Raw genomic sequence first — 22,301 nt, 5'->3', positions numbered from 1 at the left:
ATGGTCAAAAGAATAGAAGTCTCAAATAAGATGGCCAATTTTCATAATTATAAAAATGTTTCATAATTTTAAAAATTTAGAAAGCATTTCAAGATTCTGAAACATACAGAAGTCATGCCAAATATCAACTACCACTCAAAAACACAGTAGATAACTAAAGAGTTTACTGTAGTCAGAATAATTCCTTATTTCAAATATGTGCCTCATCAGGCTATCATAAAGATATTTAGTTTGAGCATTCTTTTCTCAGATTTGTTTACTAAATACTCCAATTATATGCTTTTTCGCCAAAAGGAAATTATAAAAATTGAAAATGTAAAGCCTAAACCTGGTTTCGACTCGACTTGAAAAGATTAATAAAAATATCCAAATGCTATATATAAAGCTGTTTTCCCATCAGAAGTATAGATGAAAAAAAGGAACTTACAGATTAACTCTATAGTCTTTGATCAGGTAAAACCACCTTGCATCTGAATATTTGTACGGCACTAAGGAAAAATTCAATCATCAGTACAGAATTATATCAGCTCTTATTAAAGATAAAAATCAATATATAATCTGCATTTACTAGAGAATGCTTTTGAGGAAATTGTTCATTATACTATTTGGTGTCAACGACACAAAACCACACAGGAATTTCTCCATTCAGAACTCAGTACCAGAAAAATTTGTCATCCTGCAGAACTGGTATATTTCCTCCTTTTGAAAGAAGCTGCTTAGACTACATGACATTTTAGAAAAGACAGAACTATAGAGACATAAAAATACCAGTGGCTGTCAGGAGACGGAGGACAGGGAGGGAGGGAAGGAAGACTGGGTGGAACTGGGGACTCTTAGCACAGTGAAGTTATTCTTTGACACTGTAATAACAGATACATGACATTATGCAGTTGTCAAAACCCAGACGTGTACAACACAAAGAGCTTAAGGAAACTAAAGTGAGCAACATATTATAATAATTTATCAATACTGGTACGTTAAATGTACCACACTAATAAAAGATATTAATAAGGAAAACTGAGGTGGGAGAGGGGTGATGTAGAAACAAACAACAAAACTAAACACTGGGTGCAGGGGAGGGGAGGCATCTAGGAACTCTATTATCTGCCCAATTTTTCTGTAAATCTAAAACTATTCGAAAAAAATAAAATAGTAATAAAGAAAAAAAGCTGTTGCTTAGTACAGGCATACCTCATTTTATTGCTTTTTTTTTTAATTGCATGACAGGTATTGCTTTTTTTTTCGTTTTTCGTTTTTTGTTTTTTTACCACCAAAAAAATTAGGACTTGCTTTTTTGAGGTACTCTGGAACGTAACCCACAATATCTTCAAAGTATGCCTGTATCTTAGAGCCAATTAGAAGCTTAATTAGGGCACCCATGTTAACACCCTTGACTAGCATAATGAACTTAAATTTTATTTGCTTTGCTAATTTGTTTCCTGTTGGTCATTTCAAAATCTTAGTTCAAAATGAGGTATGTGTGCATATACAAAATGTACATATATGTGTAGATTACAGTTGTTTGCAATGTGTGCAACTTGCTAGTGTGACGAGTATAAATATAAAATCTAGATTCAGAAAAACATGTTCTATGAGCCCAGAGTATCAAAAGACCAAAAATGGGATTCACATCTGATTTGTGCTAATCAAAAGTGACAACTTATGAATATACTTTGAAAAAAATCAGGCATAAATTATTCCTATAATTTAATTTCTAGCCTTACATTTATCTACTTTGTCTGAAATGTGTTTTCTGCTTGTGAATCAACAAGACAAGGGTTTGAAATTTTTACATTATCAGAGCAACTGATACCTTTTTTCCTATATTACCCAGAATTTAATTTTTCCTGGTTTTAATTATCCTACAAACGCCAATGAAACAGTAAAAAGGACAGCTTTCTTGAGTTTTACTTTCAAGTATCCTCACCCATCAAAAATGATTCAAAGCGAATCCCAGTAGTGAGTCAAATAACAGATGATAGTTTAAGATTAAATAGCATCTGAATAAAATCCCTGCTATTTATGAGTAATCTTATCTCAATATCTTACATTTCTTTGAAGCATCCAAACACCAGCTTCCACATTATGTAGCAAAAAGACAACATTATTCAGAACTGTGGTTTACAAACTGTAGGCTTAAGACCCAGGGAAGTCATTTTCTACAAGAGATCCACAAATCCAAGCACTGCTTGGAGACTAAGTGAAACTCAAGTCGACTCTCCAGACGTTTAGGTATAGAACTTTGAGTTCATTTAAAAGAAGCATTTATTTCACTGACAGTTTTCACTATTTCCTCAACAAAAGGGAAATTAAAATGATGTGGGGTTTATTAAAATGTTTGAAGTTTTAAAAGGGACTAGTTTTTTAAAAGGCTGGGTCTATTAGTTTATTAATTTCAAGGTCTTAATGTGAGACAGTCTTAATAAAACATGAAACCTGCCTCTATTATTTACTAGCTGAATGACCTTGAGAAAGGCCCCGACCTTGGTGAACACTGACCCACTGTATTCTATATTGGTCACAACTTGCTTGGAGAGCTGTAGTCTATTCTGTCTACCAAAATTTCAAGGTGAAACAAGCCATGTCTATGACTGGAAAAATTCACAAGGTAGGAGGAATAGCACGTAGCCTAGGAGACTTGAGGGAAATGTTTTAAATGTCTAATATCCGAAGGGTTACCAGGCAGATTCGAGCGATTAGAATTAATGGCAGAATCAGGAAGTTAAGGAGAAGTAAATTTTGGCTCAATGTAAAATAACTTCCTATAATCAGTCACCCTATACTGGAACAGGCTGCCTTAAAAAGTATTCTAAGTATTTAAACAAAAGGTCAAGATGAACCAATAAAAGCATTTATGTAGAATTTGGTAGCAAGTACACTGCACTGGAAAACTGATTTTAAATAACCTGGGTAGTCTCCCAACTTTAAGGGGGATTAAGATGACAGTGATAGTTGCTGTGCTTGCTTTTATGGCTGTCGTTTAATTTTCATAATAATCCTATTATACCATATTTTAAAGAGGCAGAAACTGAGGGCAAGAGTTAATTTAATTTGATCGTAGTCGCATAGTGGGTACGTGGAAGACCTCCTTTCCAAATGCTGACTCTTTTTGGGCTCTTTCCTTGATATCAACCTTGGGTCACAGTATAATTACCTGCAAGCTTATAAAAATCCCACCGAACTAGCCACATCCCAGACCAGTTAAATGGGAATCCCTAATGGAGAGACCCAAGCATCAGGGTCCGTGAAGGCCCCACGTGATGCCGACACCCACTGACGCACACCGCGGGTTAGGGTTGTTGGCACACGTCCCCATTCACTTGTTTACATACTGTCAATGACTGCTTTCAGGCTACAACGGCAGAGTTAAGTAACTGACCTTATGACCAGCAAAGCCAAAAATACTTACTACTGTTTGGCCCTTTATAGTAAAAATTTGCCAGCCCCTGGCTCTATATCACATTATGTCCTAACCATAAAAGACCATTTTCTACCACTAAATGAAGTTTTATTTAGAGGCACTAAAAACTTCTAAAAACCGGCTGGAACGTAGCACACATTACTGACAACCAAATTGGTGAGTTAAGCAACGTCCATCAGGTACCAAAGCGATACCGATGATGTGATAATGACCTTTTATAGATGTGAGAGAAACTGAACGCGTATTAGACTATCAATTTATGATAGACCTATTCCAGTGATACACCCTTAGCTAGGGGTGCTTGCTAAAATAATCACCAGTGATGGTATTTTTTAAGAGTATGCATTGTGGGTCAATATTAGTGCTTGCCTTTTCTCTGAATCCTTCAGTTACACGTGGGGTTACTTTTAAGAAGGGGCTAGCTCTACTTAGTTTGCCAATCAGCTACTATCTGAAAAATCTGCTTATTCCTTAAATTGTGTGTACATACATGTATTTTAAAAAACACTATAGGGTTCCCACCATGCTATTAACAGTTAATCCACGCAGCAGAAAAAAACAATGTCACTCCAAATTTTGAGAATCGGTTCAAAGTCTTCTATATTAAAAATTAGGCCAAAGTAAGTGTGGACAACAATGTGTTAAGCTAAAATTGACACTTTTATGTAAACATTTTCTAGTGTTTGCTTTTTAATAAACTTTAGAAACCAAAGGGGGGGGGGGAAGAAGCCCAAATAAGGCACTGCTAAGAAAATCTACCCTTAATGCTTTAAAGAAACTGCCCCTAGGGTTTCATTGCTAAAGATTTATCTTGATAAGTATGAGGGAAAAGAGCAGTAAACAGTGTACATTATACATGCATGTGGATTTTCAAGTAAGTAAAATTTCTACCAATGAAAACTAAACCAAAACCTAGAGATCTAAAGGAACCATCTCACAGGATTACTATGGCATTTTGCCCTTTTCCCCAGGGGAAAAGGAAATAAAAACAGTAATTCTTTTTAACAGAAAGTACTCCATCCCCAGATGATCACCGTCATGGAAATCAGACACTGAACGGTACAGAGCTTTGAGGCAAAACAAGCATTAAGTCATATATGCGAGTGGTGGACAAGTCTGGGGTCTGCATCGGAACACCTCAGACCCAATGGCCTGCTGCTTCAAAAGAAGTTAAGTCAGACACAGGCAAGTCAAGTTAAAGTTTCAGTCTATTTACACTCTTCTCCAAAACCCCCTCGTCTCAGTTTTTAAAAACCCACACTACAAATGAGGTATGCTAAGATTCTTGCGTATATTCCTTTGGGGATATACTGAAGAGGAAGGTCTCAGAGAACTCTCTCTAAACTAATGCAAGCGAGAATGAAAATGAGGTGATCGTAAGACAAACTTAAAATATTCCAGCTTCTGTAACATTTATGGTGAGAACAGTAGCCCTAAACATTAGAATAATCCCATTACCATTTGCAAAATTCTATGGAACACCTGCAAATGTTAAATTCACCAAAAACATTGAGTAAAGGATATTAACTAGGTCTCAAAAATGTTCTGAAATGACACACTATGTATTACAACTCAAGATTTTTATCTTTTCCAGCACTGGGCGCAAAAAAGGTGAGCAGAGTCCAAAGATCAGGAAAGTCAAAAAACTATACGTGCAGTGGAGTCCACATGACACAACAATATAGGCAAATGCCTGATTATTAACCCAACCTTTGAGAAACAACACATATTCACGCCTAGAGAAAAAAACTTAAGATACAAAAATTATGAGCTTCAGTAATTTTCCCCCATCTCCTGTTGTAAGCATTCAAATTTAGCATTACTTATGTGTATTACTTTTATAATGAAAAAAAAAAAACTTTAAAAGTATAGACTGCAAAATTAAATCCAGCCCGAATTAGAATGAAAGTGGAAAACCTGTGTGTACACAATGTTTACCTGGTTCCTCCTTGATGAATGACAGGTCTTCTTCTGGGTAGGCAGCAGGCGGTTGTATCACTGAGCAATCTTCTACATCTGCTTCGTTGTTAGGTGGTATATTATAAATAAATCTCTTTGTAGTTTGGTTTTTCCTTCTTGTTTTGCCAGTTTCTTGAATTCCCTGGGAGCCCATATTATTCCAAATAAACACTTTTGTTTGACCTTGAGATTCATTTTCAGCCAATTCAGGTGAACCATCCTGGACCCAACTACTGTCATTCATTTGGTAGTTTTCTATTTGGCCCTCGTCGACATTACAACCATCATTTTCAATTTTTACATTACTTGCCAAATTGGTAAGATTCCGTGTTGCCCAAAAACTGGCAATTTTTTGATCCCGTGATGAAGACAGCCCATCTCTATTAACTGGTTTTCTATTATTATAGTCCACGACTACAGACTCGGGAGCTTCGGATTTAATGCTTATATTTAAGGCATCTTTAATGAAATTTCGGCAAGTTTGAACAACTTCACTCATCTGAAGATAGCTGGCCACTGTCATCACTTCAATGGCATTTTGGCTTGTGAGCACCAGGTTACCAGAATACAGGAAGTCCAAGATGACTGAAAAACCTTGAACTGCAGCAATATCTAAATGGGTAGTATTGTTTTGGTTAGGGCTTTCTTTGTTTGAAAAGCAATATAAAGTCTTAAAGAAACGGCTGCCTGCAACCAGGATGTTCTTATGAGCTTTAAAGATTTTTCCGCTCACCACAATGCTGACATCACAAAGAATACCTTTCTTTCTCTGTTCATTTAGTTGTCGCAGAAGTTGATAGCAATAAGAGTTCTCATTTGGCCTACTATTAAAGTCACAGTACCCCTCTTCTGATGGTATTTCTGATTCCTGTAATTGGATGGAAAACATTAACATTACATTTTATTTTGTAAAGTCCTCAAACCAAGAAAAACAAATATTACCATCATCAATCAACTTTTTAAAAAGCACTAATCATATACAGTTGTCCTTCGGTATCCTCGGGGCTGGGTTCCGGGGCCCCTGTGGATACCAACATCCCCGATGCTCAAGTCCCTCCCGTAAAATGGGGGAGGAGTATCTGCCAATCACCTACGCACATCCTTCCATACACTTTAAATCATCTCTGGATTACTCATAATATCTAACACCGCGTAAAGGCTCGGTACGGAGTCGTGATACCCTATGGTGTAGGGGACAATGGCAAGAGTCTGCACATGTTCAGTACAGACCCAACCACAGGCGGCCTAACCACACACTGCGTGTCGGCAACAATGTAACTTTTTCCGAATAACTTTTTTTCCGAGTATTTTCAATCTGCAGTTGGTTGACTCCGTGGATGCAGAACCAGCGGATACAGAGGGCCAACTGTATACTAATGTCAGTAATCATTATGAAGTGTTCAGTCTCAAATACCGAAAAGGCGTGAACAGCTTACTGCAAATCACTGTTATTACTAGAAGGAAAATCAAAGCCATCTGAAGGACGATCAGTGGGATTTAATTTACAGAGTAACATGTATCGTGCTATTCTTCTGAAGTATAAACTGGGCTGGGCCGGCCAAACGGTTGGAGCGCCGTGCTCCTAACGCCGAGGTCCCCGGTTCGGTTCCCACACGGGCCAGTGAGCTGCGCCCTCTACAGCTAAGGTTGTGAACAACAGCTCTTCCTAGAGAGAGCTGGGCTGCCGTGAGCAGCCGGAGGGCGGCGTGGGCTGCCGTGGGCTGCCATGTGCTGCCGTGGGCTAGCTAGCTAGTCCGGCAGCGGGTGAGAGCCTACGACTGGGGAGCGCAAGGCTCATAACACCAGCACGGGCCAGGGAGCTGTGTCCTACACAACTAAACTGAGAAACAACGGCTTGAACTGGAGGGGGGTTAGGGGAAGGCAGAAGAAGGGGGGAAAAAAGGAAATATAAACTAAGGTCCTGAATTAAGATTAAAGTTTTAAAAATCTGGCCACACATCATGAAGTGGTTATAGAAGCAGCGAATTGGCATTTACACTTCAAGAACAACTTAAAGTTTATACATCCAGCAGGCCAACATCTGAAGGAGGGGTGGTCATGTCTAACTGTAGCAGTCGTTTTAGGCTATGGTCACTGTGTTCTCAATTTTCTGGGCCAGTCCCAATTTCTGAAAGTCTCTGTCATTATCAGACCAAATGTCCTAATTTTTAAAAATAACTCAGACAAAAGCCTATCCACCAAAATATTTGCCCCTTCTATTTTAACACAAACTATACAAATCAAGCACAACTACCCAACCACTGTTTTTTCTCATTATTATTGTACAAGAGCAGTAACGTCCCCTGCTTTTACAAGCGACACTAGCAATTTCTTTTTCACTACTGATTAGAGCTGGTAGCACCTATTAAACATGCCCTTCATAATGAAGGGTTTGCAAGTCAAGAGACTGACTGTACTCTCCAAGGGGAGTATTTCTTGAGGATTTGGGTGAAACAGAGCTAAATAAGCACATAGCACTAAAATAAATAGCCAAATATTATTTGATGAACCAAGTAAATTAAGAAATTCTCAGTACTAAAGACAAACTCAAAAGTGGGTCCGTAAGAACTCAAGTATGGGTCTATTTGGTTCCTTCTTTAACATTCCATGATAACATGAGATATCACTGATAAGTAAAAACATACTGTTGAAAAGGTTTAAATATTTCCAGAACCGGTCTTTTCAAATGTTGGAAATCTTTTTCTATTCCCCTTCCCAAAAAGGAAAACACAGCTTAGCCCAGACATTAGTGGAAACTGGCTAAGCAAGGACATTTTAAGGAAATGGACAGATTTCAAAAATAAGACAATTTGTTACACCGGAGATTCTATAAAAATGAAAAGCCTTCAAGTGCTCTATTTGTGAAGATGCCCATAAGTAAAACTATAATTTTAGATCTGGAAAAGAATCTTAGAATTCTTTTCCATTTAGTTAAAATCCTCATAACATATTCAAATTTATTTCCAGAGAGGCTAAAAAATAGTAAATATTTCACATACAGAGGAAAAGGCTGCTAAAAGCTTGAAAAATCCTGTCTTTACTCATTTATTTAATGAGCATTAAGTGAATGTCTAGTTTAGACAGGTTCTACCCTGGACCCAAAATGAGGACGCGTAGTTTCCACTGGACGTTATCACTAGCGGGAAGACTCCTGAGGTTCTGAAGAATATACCCAGGGTGTTATGAGAGCAGACAAGAAATGCATCAACTCCGTGTGTGTGTGTTCTGTGTTTTCCGGAGTGGGGGAATGATTTTTAGAGGAAAGATCTGATCGGGGCCTTAAAGGATGTAAGAGGGGGAATGGAAGGAGGCCCCTCATTCTAAGGGAATGAGAGAGCATGAGAAAAAGAACCCAGCTGGTCTGCAGTATCCTCACAACTGCAGATTTATGAAAGAACTTCAAGGCGATCCCAAAAAAGCCCAAGATATGCAAATATGCACTTATGAACATTGTGAGGCAGTGTCTGTAGGTTTCATCAGATGATCAAAGGAGACCGGAATCCCCGACAAGATAAGTGCTGCTCTAGGTGCCTCACAGGGCTCCAGAAGCAGTGATCTGATTGGACTGGCAGACAGAAGAGATGACTGTGGCAGCCGAGGGGAGGCTTACTACTGGGGGATGAAGACGAGATACTGTGACGCGGGGAGCTACTGTTACTCATGCAACATACTTGCAAGAAACAAGGACCTGAAGCAGGGAAGACATAATGTTCATAGGGGGAGAAGTGGTGAGGCAGAGTCTGGAAAAACATTTGGAAGGAAAATCAGAACCTGAGTGATTAACTAGATTGTGGAGGCAGGGAGAAAAGAATCCCAGGGTCTTCAGCATTCAAGCTTGGAGAGCTAGATAATGCCATCAACTTAGAGAGAAATCCAGACCACCACCCAGTCTCACCCCCTTCGGAGGGAGAGCGGGAGAGAGAACCAGTCGCAAACTGGGCTCATCCGTAAGCAATCCATAAATAAGAAAATGCTATTTTGCTACAAATCACCAACAAGTAATTAGTATTTACTTCCCTACCCAGAATTATAGTCCTCTTTCAAGAAATGACTGCAGACCCAACACAATGAATGTCAGAACCTATATAAATATCATTCTACAAAATGGTTATTTAATGGGCCACAGGTTTAACTTGAATATTTCTCCTTCTTTTCAAAAGGTTTTCAGACGTCCTAAATTGTTAAAACCAATAAACCTTTGAGCCTTATTTTTGCCAAATGCAAAGAAGGCTGGTAGACCTGTTTCGCCTTTGCTTTGGTTGCTGACCTCACATATTCCAATTAGTAATTTCAATCAGATCATCGATCTGAATTCAGTATTTATCTTCTGGAAAAGTTAACTAAATTGATAACAATAATACATCTAAGTGCATGTTTTAGGGTTAGTAAACTGGCACAAGTTGACAGAATGTGTGCTTTAAGCTATGAATAGTTCACACGTGCATAGAAAGTGATCTGAACCAAGATACAGTGGTAATCACTGTTAGTAAAGCAATTTTAAAGTACTCTAGGCCACACGGTCAAACCCTGTAGGAGCTAATTATTAAACTTGATTCAATGAAGAGATAGTCAGCTGTTACTCTAAACAACTACATGCTGTCCCTTACATCTTATCCTCACACATCCTTACAAAGAGTACAGGGATCTCTGAAATACAAGGTTCAGAACAGATTCTAAGAGCTTATTTACAGTCTCCCATGAGCAGTCCTTAACCAACAACATCTAATTCACAAAAGAATATCAAACTTTTTAAGAGGGTGCTATAATGTTTTGGTCATCACCGTAGAATTTATGAAAAAGGACTTCTTACTTACAGAAAGCATAAGAAAGAAAAGTAACCCTTAGCGACATACTAAGATTTGGCCAAACTCCTCTCTCAAACTGAATTCTTGCCTGTAGAACTCCAGAACTCTCACTTCAGTATATTTAAGACAGGAGAAAGCTAATAAGATACTTTTTGTGAAGCTGAGAAAAGCTGCATGTATAATGAGAAAGTCTCAGACTCTTTCAAAGAACTAGATGGCTAAAGTCTCTGAAGGTATGAAAAGGAGAACTGGTTTGCTCTCTAGAATCAAGAGTGATTCCATGAGATAAAGTGGCTTCAAAACTGACCAAATTGGTAACACTGAGACATGAGGTACCAGGCCACAAGAAAACATCTTGTTATACTTATCTGTGAAGAAAATAAGAATGATGATAAAAATAATAGTTATCATTTGCTAAGTGATTATGTGCTGGCATATATGCTTTGCATACCCGAGGAAACGAGGAGTTTTAACCCATTTGCCTGCCAAGCAAGTAAAGGATTAGAAGTCAGGTCCCCCTCACCTTCAGCCCAAGAGTGCTCTTACAGGCTGTGCTACACTGCCTCCTACAGGTCACCTAAGACTGCAGGGCAATGGGAAAAAGGGATTGAACTCGGCCCACAGGCAGGAATCAACCAGTTCTTGAACCGGTCACTCACATTAACAAAGACATGTAGGTGGTACCTGCGGTCAAGGTACACACGATAGCAAAACAACACCCCAAACTAAAGTTAGCTAGAATTAAAACAGAAATGATTAGCATCAATTCATACTGGAAACATCCAAAAACCCAATCGAGGAACCCAATACAGATAGCCTTACAAATGAAAATTGTATTATCCCCAGTCTAATGAGAGAACATCCTAAGAGAAAGATGGGCTGCAGATTATATCTATAAAAATGGAGTTTCAAGGGGGCAACAGGAAGGGGAGGGACAATCTGGAGTTCAAGCTTATTAAAGGTTTTACCTAGGAATGAATTCCTTGATCCAGATACATGCCGAAGGGGGAGTTTACACTGTACTAAGTCTATGTACTAACTCTAAGGTTATCCAACTAATTCCCCTTCCTCTGATTTCAGGTTCACTAAGCAGCTAATTATAATTTGCATTCTCATTCAGATTTGCCTACAGGGAGAGACTATGCCGATAAGAGGAGTAACTGGTAACATTGTATATTAAGAAAATTTATTCTACTTGTCTTTTAAAATTTTTCTAAATAACCAACCTACCATTATTTCCCAAAGTACACTTTCATTTTCACCAAGTCCCTGACCTCCATCATCTGACTAAATAACTTCAGCAATACGTTACTTAACCCTTTGTAGCCTCAGACTCCTCTTCTGTAGAATGAGAACAAAATCATTACTTTGCAGAGTAAGGTAAATGTGTTTGGCACACAGAAGACAAGGAAATGTTGGTACTACTCACTCCATTGCCCAAGCTCACAAAACTAGTAATTGCAGAGACCCGAGATCTGAACCCAGATTTACTCCAAACCCCATTCTTTTTCCATGACAGCATTCCACGTAGGCTCTCGTCTGGGTTGTCACCAAGGACTCTTAAGAGTCAGGACAATTTACTTAACCTTTCTAGGCCTTCTATCTTTAAGTGACCTTCCTACTAGGGTTTAGGTAACTAAAATTTGTGCAGGAACTGTTGCCATTGTCCACAGGGAAAAAGAAACCTATGCTTTAAAGTTCAAACCTTACCTTCTGAGAAACTTCTGAGCGATGGGGTTATTGGATAGCGTACTGACTAACGCCAGTGTAAGTATTCTGAACAGCGAGATCACTCCAATAAACACAGGGGGACCAATATCTGAAAGTTGACTTTCTAAACCAATGACTGGCTAGAATACAAAAGGATGAATTCCATCCTCCACCACAGGTTGTCTTAAAGGAGAACTGATCAACATCTGTTCCACTCGAAAAGGGATTATCAACATGGTAGATGACTATCTCTAGAGTGGAAATATTAAAACAAGAACTAAGGACGGCCTACTTGTTCTGTAACTAAGGACTTACGATTTCAAGGAGTTTGGTAAATATGTTCTCCACCAGTCCAAATCAACTTACTGAAAAGTGGGGATTATATAAAAATCTCAGCACAGAAATCTGGGTAGAAGGAAAACAAGTAAAGCTACAGTAATTCACGCACAGCATGCCTTTGGTAAGAAGCTGCAACAAGTTTGAATCGAGATGAATTTAGTAAAATTCTTCCCAAGAGGACGGACTGTTAAGCAAATAGCTTCCACCACATTTACATAGTGCTCTCCTGTTTCACATTATCCTGACCTGATAGAAAGAATTTTGTCTGCTGGATGTGTTCCCGAAAGGAGTAGCGTCAAAGGTTAAGGAAATTGTTTAATTCATTCTTCAAAGAGTTGCCAGATTTGACTTCTACCAGCATGCCACGAGACTGAACCCAGGGCAGCTTTTCGACACTCACAGCTAGTCAAGTTTCTGCCCGCAAAGCGAACGTTTTCGAGTCAAAACCTTCAAGCTTTATTAAACTTTCTTTTTTGATTCGGTCTGATGATGGGCAAAGAAATCTGCACCACGAAATCAGAATCCGATTCGGAAACTGTCACTCCCTCCCGCTACCCCCAGCGCGCGGAACTTTCCGCAAAGTTGTTCCCGAGCCGCCTCCCCTCCCACGCACGAGCCGCCCGCACCGCCCCACGCGAGCGAAGCGCTCCCCCGCGACACAGGCTCTTTCCGCTCACGAACCGTCCCCTCCGGGATGTGCGACAGCGGGCGCGGGGGCCACGGTACCTGGGCGTTGGCTTCGTGGAGTCTGTGCTCGGGGGAGACGTGGTGCCTGAGGAGCAGGGTCTTCTTGTAGTTGCGCGTCCCCCGCGAGAGCTCGTCGTGGCCCGCGGCGGGCAGGTCCCCGCCGCCGCCGTCCTCCGGGGCCCTGTGGCACCAGCCGCACGACATGAGCCCCGTGTCCTGGGAGTAGCGCAGCCACGGGAAGTCCTTGAGCCAGGCGGCCTGGAAGGAGCACTGCAGCTTCTGCAGCAGGGACTTGGGCCGCGCCAGCGGCCAGGGCTGCGCGCCGTCGCCGCCGCCCTCCGCGTCGTCCCCGCCGTCGCCGCCCGACCGCCGGCCGCTGCCGCAGCTGCCGCCTTCCGCCCCGCTGCCGTCGCCCGGGCTCGCCCCCTCGTCGTCGTCCTCGCTGCTGTCGCTCAGGGACGCGCCGTCCGGCAGCGGGTCCTTCCCCTCCAGCGCGTCCGGCTCCGGCTCCGCCGCCGCCCGCCCGTTCCAGTGGCGCGGGGGCCAGGCCGGGGCGTCGGGCCGGCCGCGGCTGCTGCCATTGTTGCCGAGCCCCGCGCCGCCGCCGCCGCCGCGGAAGGCCAGGGTCCGACGGTTCCTCTCGGCGAGCGGGGGGCCCAGCGCGGCGGGGCCGGCCGCGTCCGGGGGCGGCGGCGACTCCCGGGCCCCCTCGGCGGCGGCGGCCTCCGGCTCCCGGGGCTCCGCGCCCTCCGCTTGCACGTCCTCGTCGGCCCCCCGCCCGTCGGGCGGCTGCGGCCACGCCGGGGCCTCGGCGCCCGCGGCATTGTTCGCGGAGCCGCCGGCCGCCGCCAGCCCGCCGCCCCGGAACGCCCGCGTCCTGCGGTTCATCTCGCTGAACGACATGGCGCGCGCCGCCGCCGCCGCCCGCCGCCCCGCTCGCGCCCGCCTCGGGCCTCGGGCCTCGGGCCGCGTCCCGCGCTGCGCTCCCGCGGGCCCGGCCTCGCCCTCAGCCGGCCGCCCGGCCCGCGCTCCCGCCCGCCCGCCTCGGCGCCCTGCGCCCCCGCCCCGCCGCGCCCCGGGCCGCGTCCCGCGCGGGGCAGGGGGCGGGCGGCGGGGAGGCGAGCCGCGGGCCGGGCGCGCGCGGCCTGGGCACCGGGGGCGGAGTGCGGGGGCCCCTCCGCAGCGCCGCGCGCACGCCCCGGCCTCCGCGCCGCCGGCCCCCCGCGGGCGCGCCGCCGAGTCCCGCCGCCGCCGGCTCCCGACGCGCTGAGGGCGAGCGGCACGTTACGGCGCCGGGCCCCGCCGCATAGCGCCCGACGAGGCGGCCGGCCGAGCGTTTCCGTGCGACCAGGCCCCGGCGGAGGTCGAATGGCAAATGAACAACGGACCGTGCGCCCACAATGCACCGGGGTAGCAGCCACCGCTGGAGGGGGAGAGGGTGGGGGCCGGGCGGGGAGGGGGCTGGGCTTGGGGCCGGGCCGCCGGGGTGGGGGCGCGGGGCGCGGGCGAGGGGCCGGGCCGGGCGGCGGGCGGCGGACAAAAGGCGGGCGGCGGGCGGCGGGCGGGGGTCTCGGGCGGGGCGCCGACAGACAGCTGGCCGCTGTCAGGGGCCGCCCGCCCGCCCGCTGCCCGCGCGCACCTCCCGCGCCCGGGACGCGCGTTTTCCTGCTCCGGCCACGCGTGCACCTGGGACTTGGGCAATCCCTGCGCGGTGGGAGCTGCGCCCCCGGCGTGTCCTTTGGTGGGGGTGGGGGGGTGGCGGCGCCCGAGGAAGTGAACTTAGTTTATTGGGCTCCTGCACAAAGGCTGGCCCGGGCGCTGCCTTCCACGCGGGGAGGGTGCCGCCGCGGCCACCTCCGCGTCGGATGCATTGTGTGTGTGTGTGTGTGTGTGTGCCAGGCAGCCCCGCGGCCCCGAGGCGACCGTCGCTGCGCAGAAAACGCACCGCCCCGAGTGTCTCATTGCCGTGATGAAATGGAAATTTAAATAAAAGGTCGAACACGTGCGTTCGCTGGGAAGTATTGACATGGGTGTTACATCACCGGCAGCCAATCAGACCACGCCGGTGGTGTTTATACTTCTACAACCACCTTGTGAGTATTACACTGTGTCATAACGTTATAAATATTAGGCAGGGTTTTCCCCAGGAGCGGGGAGGAGTCTGCTTCTGCCGACGTTGTGTGGGACTCTGATCACCGCGTCTTGCAACCCGAGGCTTAGTGTTGAAGACTCCTGTCTTTTAACTGTTTCCCTTGCGTAGGGAGTCTAGGAGGAGGAGAAGGACAGATTCGGCTGGAAATGAAACTCATAACCCTAGTCGACTTTCTCAGAGAAAGATTTTCCAATTTAGAGCACCTTATACTTATTTAAAAATGTTTAATATGCTAAATCTAGCAAATTCTGGTGTTGAGACTCATTTTACTATTTTTAAATGGGAGATAAATCTGAAATTTCTTTCATTCAAACCTGTTTCAGGTTTTAAAAAGTTCTCCAACTATGGAGGGATGTTTTACTCTTGTAAGCAATATATTAAAAGTGTAATCACAAACGAAATGTAAAATATGTTCAAGATAATTATTGAATGGAAAAGGATATTTATATGGCAAGGTACATTTTTTACATTAACATACCGTGTTCCCCCCAAAATAAGACCTAGCCGGACAGTCAACTCTAATGTGTCTTTTGGAGCAAAAATTAATATAAGACCTGGTATTATATTACATTATATTATATTATACTATATTATACCTGGTCGTATATAAGACCCGGTTTTGTTTTCCTATATATAGAAAAATAAGACCGGGTCTTATATTAATTTTTGCTCCAAAAGACACATTAGAGCTGATTGTCCAGCTAGGTCCTATTTTCCGGGAAACACCTTATTAGAATGTGCATAGGAAAAATGAGGAGTACCCTTGGAATCTGCAATTACAGACTACCTAGCGTTAGGGACTTAAATGGTCTACATTATATATTAATAGAAAGTTATACATTTTATACAGAGTATGTGTTAACACTTTTAGGCCCTCTAGTTTTATGATTCTGTTCTCTTAAGAAATTTCTATTTTAAAATTACACTATTTAAAGCTTTGAATATATGTGGAATATGGAATATGGTATGCTTTTTAGATTAACTTTGAAAACCAGATTTTCGTAGACATGGTAGTATAAAATACTATTTGTCTTAATATTTTTAAATGGACTACACACATGCATGCATGGCTGGACTCTACTATTGATTATGTAGATTTGTTCAAAATAACTTTCACCTATCTCACTATAATTTTAGTATTTATATAAATGAGCAGTGTTTACATCAACCAAAAACATTAGTTCGGCCTTATTAAATGGAATGTGATTTTAATGTAAAGAATGATGCTACTAATCTGCCACAAAAATATTTGGCTTTGGGTTATTTTTCCAGTAATAATCATATTGTCACCTATTCATATTGTCGCCTGGCCACCAGTGAGCAACAGCTTGAAATTCTAATATAGGTCCTTACATTGGTACACTTCGTGACTTTTAAAAAAATATTTGTTCTGCTTTGTTTTACTTAGGAAGTCAAGGGCCGCAGAATCTCTGACGTTGACCTAGTTTGTACATTAGAGAAATGAGAGGATTCTGCCTGCCTTACTGTATATAATATGTGCTTCCATGTAATCTACGGAGGAATGGCATAATACTGTGCTTTGTCTTTAAGACATTTTTAAAATTCCGGCACTTTGCAAATAAATGCATTATTTATTATATTTTCACTACCACTGCCTCCCCCATAAAAAGAGGGAGGAGTTACTGAAGTTAATTGCTTATCTGGGGTTGAGTTGATGGGAAGTGAAAGTGGACTTGAGAATTTTTGTTTCAACTTTAAAAGTTGTTCTCATTCCAAAACTGTGAAGTTCATATCTTTGATTCTTTTCGTCTTATATGCCTAGTACATAATAGGCACTATATACGTTTATGCTAGTGTGATTATTTTTGCTTTCTGGTAGTGCCAGAATCATCAAAAATGTTGGGATCAATAATGGCATTGGTTGTGTCAGGACTGAATTTTTCTCAGACATGTGTTTTACCTTATATTTTGTCTTCTGTCTGGAATTATGTTTAAATAGGAACTAATTAAGAATAAATAGCACTAGATTCCAGTGGTACAAATAGGTGACTTGAATTCTGGGACCACTGGACTCCCAACAGCCAAACAGTGTGAGCGTGGTGTATGTGTGCATGTGTATGTGTATGTATTTATACTTTTATCGTTCTATGTATATAAATATATATTCAGCTACCTTCCTCTAAGCCTGAAAGAAGATGAAATCAGAAGCAAAGTTCAAGAGGATAGTAACCACTAATGTATCAGAACACCCAGTACAAGGGAACTTTGAGTAGCCGAAGGGGATCTCCTATTCTGTAAATGGAGTTTTTAAGAATTCCCCCACCCGCTCCAGTCTTCTACTAGCAAACAGGGATCTGTTCTCCCCTCTAGCCCCTACATTTACTGTTGGGGTTCTACCATATTCAAGGGGATTCCCCCTTATGCTTACGAGGGGAACCCCTCCAGAGTGGGGCATCCCCAATCCATTTGTCCCCTACCTAATTTCACTTTAGGCTGTGTAAAATTGCTGTGGATTACCTTGGTGCTGTCCCACTGTAGCTCACTGAGGAGGCTGAGCTCCTGTATCTGGTTCCGATGAACTTGGATGGTCAAACTTGACTTTCTCCTTTGCTGCCTTGGTCAAGGCACTTTGCCTCGTCAGGGCCTGTGATTCTGTCTGTGGATGGATGTGTGTCATCCCCCAAAGTGAAGTACCTGAGAGTAGAGACTGTGTATTATTCACTCTTATACTCCCCTCCCCCAATCCCAGCCTGGCACATAGTAAGAAATCAGTAAATGCACGTTGACTACTTTCTCTTCTCTTACAATCTGTTTTGGTAGGCAGCTTTTCTTCTGTTTTTTTCTTTTCTTTGCTAAGTAAAATGTGTTCTTTTTAAAGGTATTGAGCTAATGTTTCCATTGCATTTACATTAAAAACATCTATCATTTTATATATGTACCTATAGATGTAAATTATAATGAAATATTTTTCAGCCCTGAAAAAGAAGGAAATCCTGCCATTTATAACAACAAGAATGAACATGGAGGACATTATCCTAAGTGAAATAAGCCAGACACAGAAGAAAAAATACCTCATGACACCACTTATATGAGGAATCTGGTTAGACTCATAGACGCAGTAAGTGGAATGGTGGTTGAGGAGGGCAGGGGGAGGGGGAGGTGGGAGGTATTAGTCAAAGGCTCCCAAGTTTCAGTTATACAAGATGAACAGTCCTAGAGTCCTGCTGTGCAGCACTTGCCGATAGTTAGAATACTGGATTGTGTACTTCAGTTTTGCTAAAAGGGTAGGTCTTCATTGTCCTCGTCACAAAAATTAATGAAGTGATCAGGAGATGTTTGGAGGTGATGGATATATTTATGGATAGATTGTGGTGATGGCTCCACCGGTTTATACTCATCTCCAAACTCGTCAACTAAGTACAGCTTTTTGTATGTCGGTCATACCTCAATAAAGAGGTTTAAGAAAAAAGAAAAAAAAGAAAAGACAATGATAATTATATAGTTGAATATAACTAATATGTTATTAGCACCATTTTCTAAGTAGCTTACAGTGAATTATAAACAGTTTACACAACCTTCTTGTCAGTTACATCAGGGTAGGTATTATTATCTTCATTTAACAGGTGAGGAAACCCAGGTAGAAACAGGTTAATAATCTTCACATTATTTATTATACTACAATTAAATATTTCAAAACACTTTTATAACTTGGCTGAAGTTACATGTGTAAGGTTGAAGACAAGGTAATACTCTCTAGTCTAAGGAAACACACATCATACACTTAACAATGCTGTATCTACATAATTAATTATTGGCTTCACTAAATTTCAAACTTTTTTTTTTATTCAAACGTGCTCATAAGAGAAAAGAAAAAATAAAAAAGCTCGTCCATTATTTCTAGTACCCAGAACTAACCACTGTGCTGTAAATACAGTTTTCTTTTTCTGTGCCTAACTAAAATTGTTTTTTGGTGTTTATAAATTGGATCTTAGTGTAATTGTGCTCTTAATAATTAATATGTTTCAAAATGATTAAATCTTTTTAATATTTTAATGGTATGGATATACCATTAATTGATTTAATCAGTCTTCCATTCTGGGTTTTTTTGTTGTTTTTTTTTTGCCATTATAAACAACTCTTTAGTGAATGTTCCTGAAACTAAAGTTTTCTATCTATTATTTCCTTAAGATAAATTCTAAAAGGGGAATTTCTGGCAAAGGGAATGAACATTTTAATAAGTCTTATTAGTATCCCCTGGTTGCCCTCCAGAAATGCTCTCAAAAGTGTAAAAAGAAGATTCTATTAGGGAGCTATTTTTAATATACTGGGAAGCGAAATACCTAGTTCTAAGAACAACACAAAAGCCAGAAACCTTAAAGAAAAAGGTTGATAGAATTGACTATATAAATTATAAAACTTTTGTTTTTCAAAAACACAATCAACAAAAGTTTTTTTTAAAGTGAACTCGGAAAAAGAAATTTGGAATATATGTGACAGACAAGGCTTAACATCACTAATATACAAAGGGATCTTCTAAATCGATAAGACAAACACCTATCGAGTAGTAGAAAAGTGTACAAAGGATGTATATTAGAAAATCACATAAGAAGAAATATAAGTGACTAGTGACTAGTAAACATATGAAAAGATGTGCAGACTTCACCAGTAATCACAGAAGTATGCATAAAAAACACCAATAGAGAAGTAATTTTAACCCATCCGAGGTATAGGAAAATGAATATAGTTGGGAAAGTAGGTAGGAATAAGTTTTCTGGTAGACTGGTTGTATGCATCAAATATGCAATGTTTACGTATCTTTTTACCCAGCAATTTCAGTTCTGGGAATTTATCCTAGACAGGTATGTTAAGATGTCTGTGCAAGAGTGCTCATTGCAACATTGTTTATAAGCCTAAAAAACTTGAGCTTCTATCAGTGTGGGGTTATTTACATACATTATGGCACATGCTTGTACTGAATTATTGACCAGCCATTAGTAAGATTGATGTGGCGTTACATAAGTCCAAAGCTTATTGCTGAGTTTTAAAAAAAGGCAATATATTAACATATAATGGGAATAATTAATTCAAACAATGTTGGGCACCTATTTTGTTGAGCACTAGGGATATATATACAAAGGGTGCCAAAAAAGTGCATACGCATTTTCAGAAAGGAAAGCTGTATTAAAATTGTAATACTCAATATATACCGATAACGAAAGATGACTACAAGTCACGTTTGACGTCTGCAATTACAAGAGGTGCTCAAAGTGGTTACCATCAGCGTCCAGACACTTCTGATCACGACAAACTACTGCTTGAACAATGTTGAGCAAAGTGTCCACTTGTATACATTTTTTTGGCACCCCCAGTACATGTTGTTGCCAAACAACACAGCTGTGGTCCCTAGAGCATATACATAAGTTCGGAGGTGAATGCAAGCATGGAAGGTAGTTTAAAAGGATGTTCACCAGAATGGAGACAATCATTATCTCAGCAGAATTTCAGTTTCTAAGAATCTTTCTTAATACCCTTGCTGTACTGTCTTATATTGAGAACATAACTTATATTGACTATATAATCCAAAAAAACAACCAATAAAACTATTTTAATTTGGGGGTAGAGAAATTAACTCTGATAATCAATGAGAGGCTTTTGCCCAGGACTTCTGGGAAGGGGTACTGTTCATTCTTCCTTTTCTCCAGGTACTGTGAGCTAGTTTTGCCCTGCCCCCCAAAAATAAACACAAAAGGTTTAAAAGATGAAAACCAGTTGTTTCTTTTCTTAGAAAATTCCAATCCCTTTAAACTATTATTTATTTTTCAAAAGCTTAAGTTCACATGCAGATGTTCAAGGAATCATCTATCTCAATAAACCCTACATTCTGGCCCTGCCCTCTAATCCATCCCTGTAGTGAAGCCAGTAATCTTTTCAAAATGCAAATCTGATCCTATCACCCCACCCACACTTAAAACCCTACAAAGGTTTCAATTATTTTCTGTTGGTCTACATATCAAAACACCTTTTTGCCTGCAGAGCCTGGCAAGGTCTGGCTGTCTTCCTCCACTCCTGCCGCCTCTCATGCCTGGTTCCCTCCTCCTTCCACGTTTGCTTTGATCCCTGTCTGGCCTTTGCACAAGCTGTTCCCTGTACGTAAGCTCTTCCCTCCCTTCTCCTGACTAATCCTTTGGTCACTTCCTCAGAACAGTTTTCCCTGACCACCCACACCCCCCAACATTCCAACATCCTGTCACAGGTTCGCCTAGCATTTTTCAGTTCTCCTTCACAACACTTGTCACAACTACAGTTTTTAAACATATGTAATTGTTTGATTGTTGCATACTCACCCAATAAATTGATAGCTTCACGAGGGCAGGGACCATTTCTGGTTTTGCTCAACATTGTATTTATTGCCGGCATCTAGAAGCAGTGACTGACATAGCAGACAATCAGTAAGGATTTGCTGGATGAATCAATACATGAATGCGCAAGTTTACAAGCACTAGGAACATACAACCCTGAACTTTCAACAAAAGAGTAAAATAAAACATAGTTCAGAATTTTACTGAATAAACTAGTAGAGCAGAAATATGTTGTGGAAGGTTTCAAGTGTTGATAATTGCATGTGATTCAATGTAAGGTATTGCCATAGAGTATGCAGTCGTGGGAAGGTTGTTTTGAAATTTCTTTTAAATTAAAGCTGGTGAATAAAAATTCCAATTAAAAGTATTAGTTTATTAAAAATATAAATTTATTATTAGTTTATTAAAAATATAAATTGCTCAATCTGTGAAGTTACGCTTTTAATTAAAAGGTTTTTTAATTCCAAATTTAATAATAGCTAACCATTTTGTGGTTGCAGTTTCTCTATATTCTGATAAATTGCAAATAGGTGTTAGCTTACTGTATCCTCAGAGAGATGAAGTAGAAAATCCAATGCCTCCTTTGTATATATGTTACACAAAAATCTATTTACAGTATGAATTCTTATTTAGGCTGCAAAGAATGAGAACAATGGAGTAGGGGTTTGATATTTATTTTTTATCAAAAACTAAATTATTAAAACCACATGTACTCTCAGGTTGTTGTGTGAAGTCGCTAAGATGTGGATAAAAAGTCAGGTATTTATTGAAACAAAAACCAAAAAACCACCCATACACTGCTGATTTCTGTAGGAGTTCCATCCCAACAATTTAGTTTTCAGCTTCTATTTGATTCACAGATTCATTTCCCTGATAGGCCCATTAACTGGGCTCTGTGCAGTCGCCAC

At 41.5% G+C, this 22,301-nt stretch overlaps 1 protein-coding gene and 1 long non-coding RNA gene across 4 annotated transcripts in view; one reads left to right on the top strand and one right to left on the bottom strand.

Annotated features, from left to right (window-relative positions):
* Positions 1 to 13,824, bottom strand: part of ZBTB10 (zinc finger and BTB domain containing 10) — a gene marked incomplete at its 5' end in the record, with an annotated part of 30,174 nt that extends 16,350 nt beyond the window's left edge. For both annotated transcript variants that reach the window (XM_081070721.1, XM_081070722.1), the window contains 2 exons: positions 5,360 to 6,248; positions 12,961 to 13,824. In XM_081070721.1, coding sequence (XP_080926847.1) covers positions 5,360 to 6,248; positions 12,961 to 13,824 — 1,753 coding nt within the window. The remainder of the gene's footprint in view (positions 1 to 5,359; positions 6,249 to 12,960) is intronic.
* An 866-nt stretch (positions 13,825 to 14,690) lies between these two features.
* LOC308506782 overlaps positions 14,691 to 22,301 on the top strand; it is a 56,987-nt gene continuing 49,376 nt past the window's right edge. Inside the window, exons 1-2 of one of the 2 annotated variants that reach the window (XR_013994771.1) lie at positions 14,691 to 15,014; positions 18,008 to 18,152. This is a non-coding gene — a long non-coding RNA (uncharacterized lncRNA). The remainder of the gene's footprint in view (positions 15,015 to 18,007; positions 18,153 to 22,301) is intronic. The other variant, XR_013994772.1, reaches the window with a different exon arrangement.

The sequence above is a fragment of the Rhinolophus hipposideros genome (assembly GCF_964194185.1).
Source record: "Rhinolophus hipposideros genome assembly, chromosome: 13".
Classification (NCBI taxonomy): domain Eukaryota; kingdom Metazoa; phylum Chordata; class Mammalia; order Chiroptera; family Rhinolophidae; genus Rhinolophus; species Rhinolophus hipposideros.
This window is presented reverse-complemented; position numbering and strand designations above follow the sequence as displayed.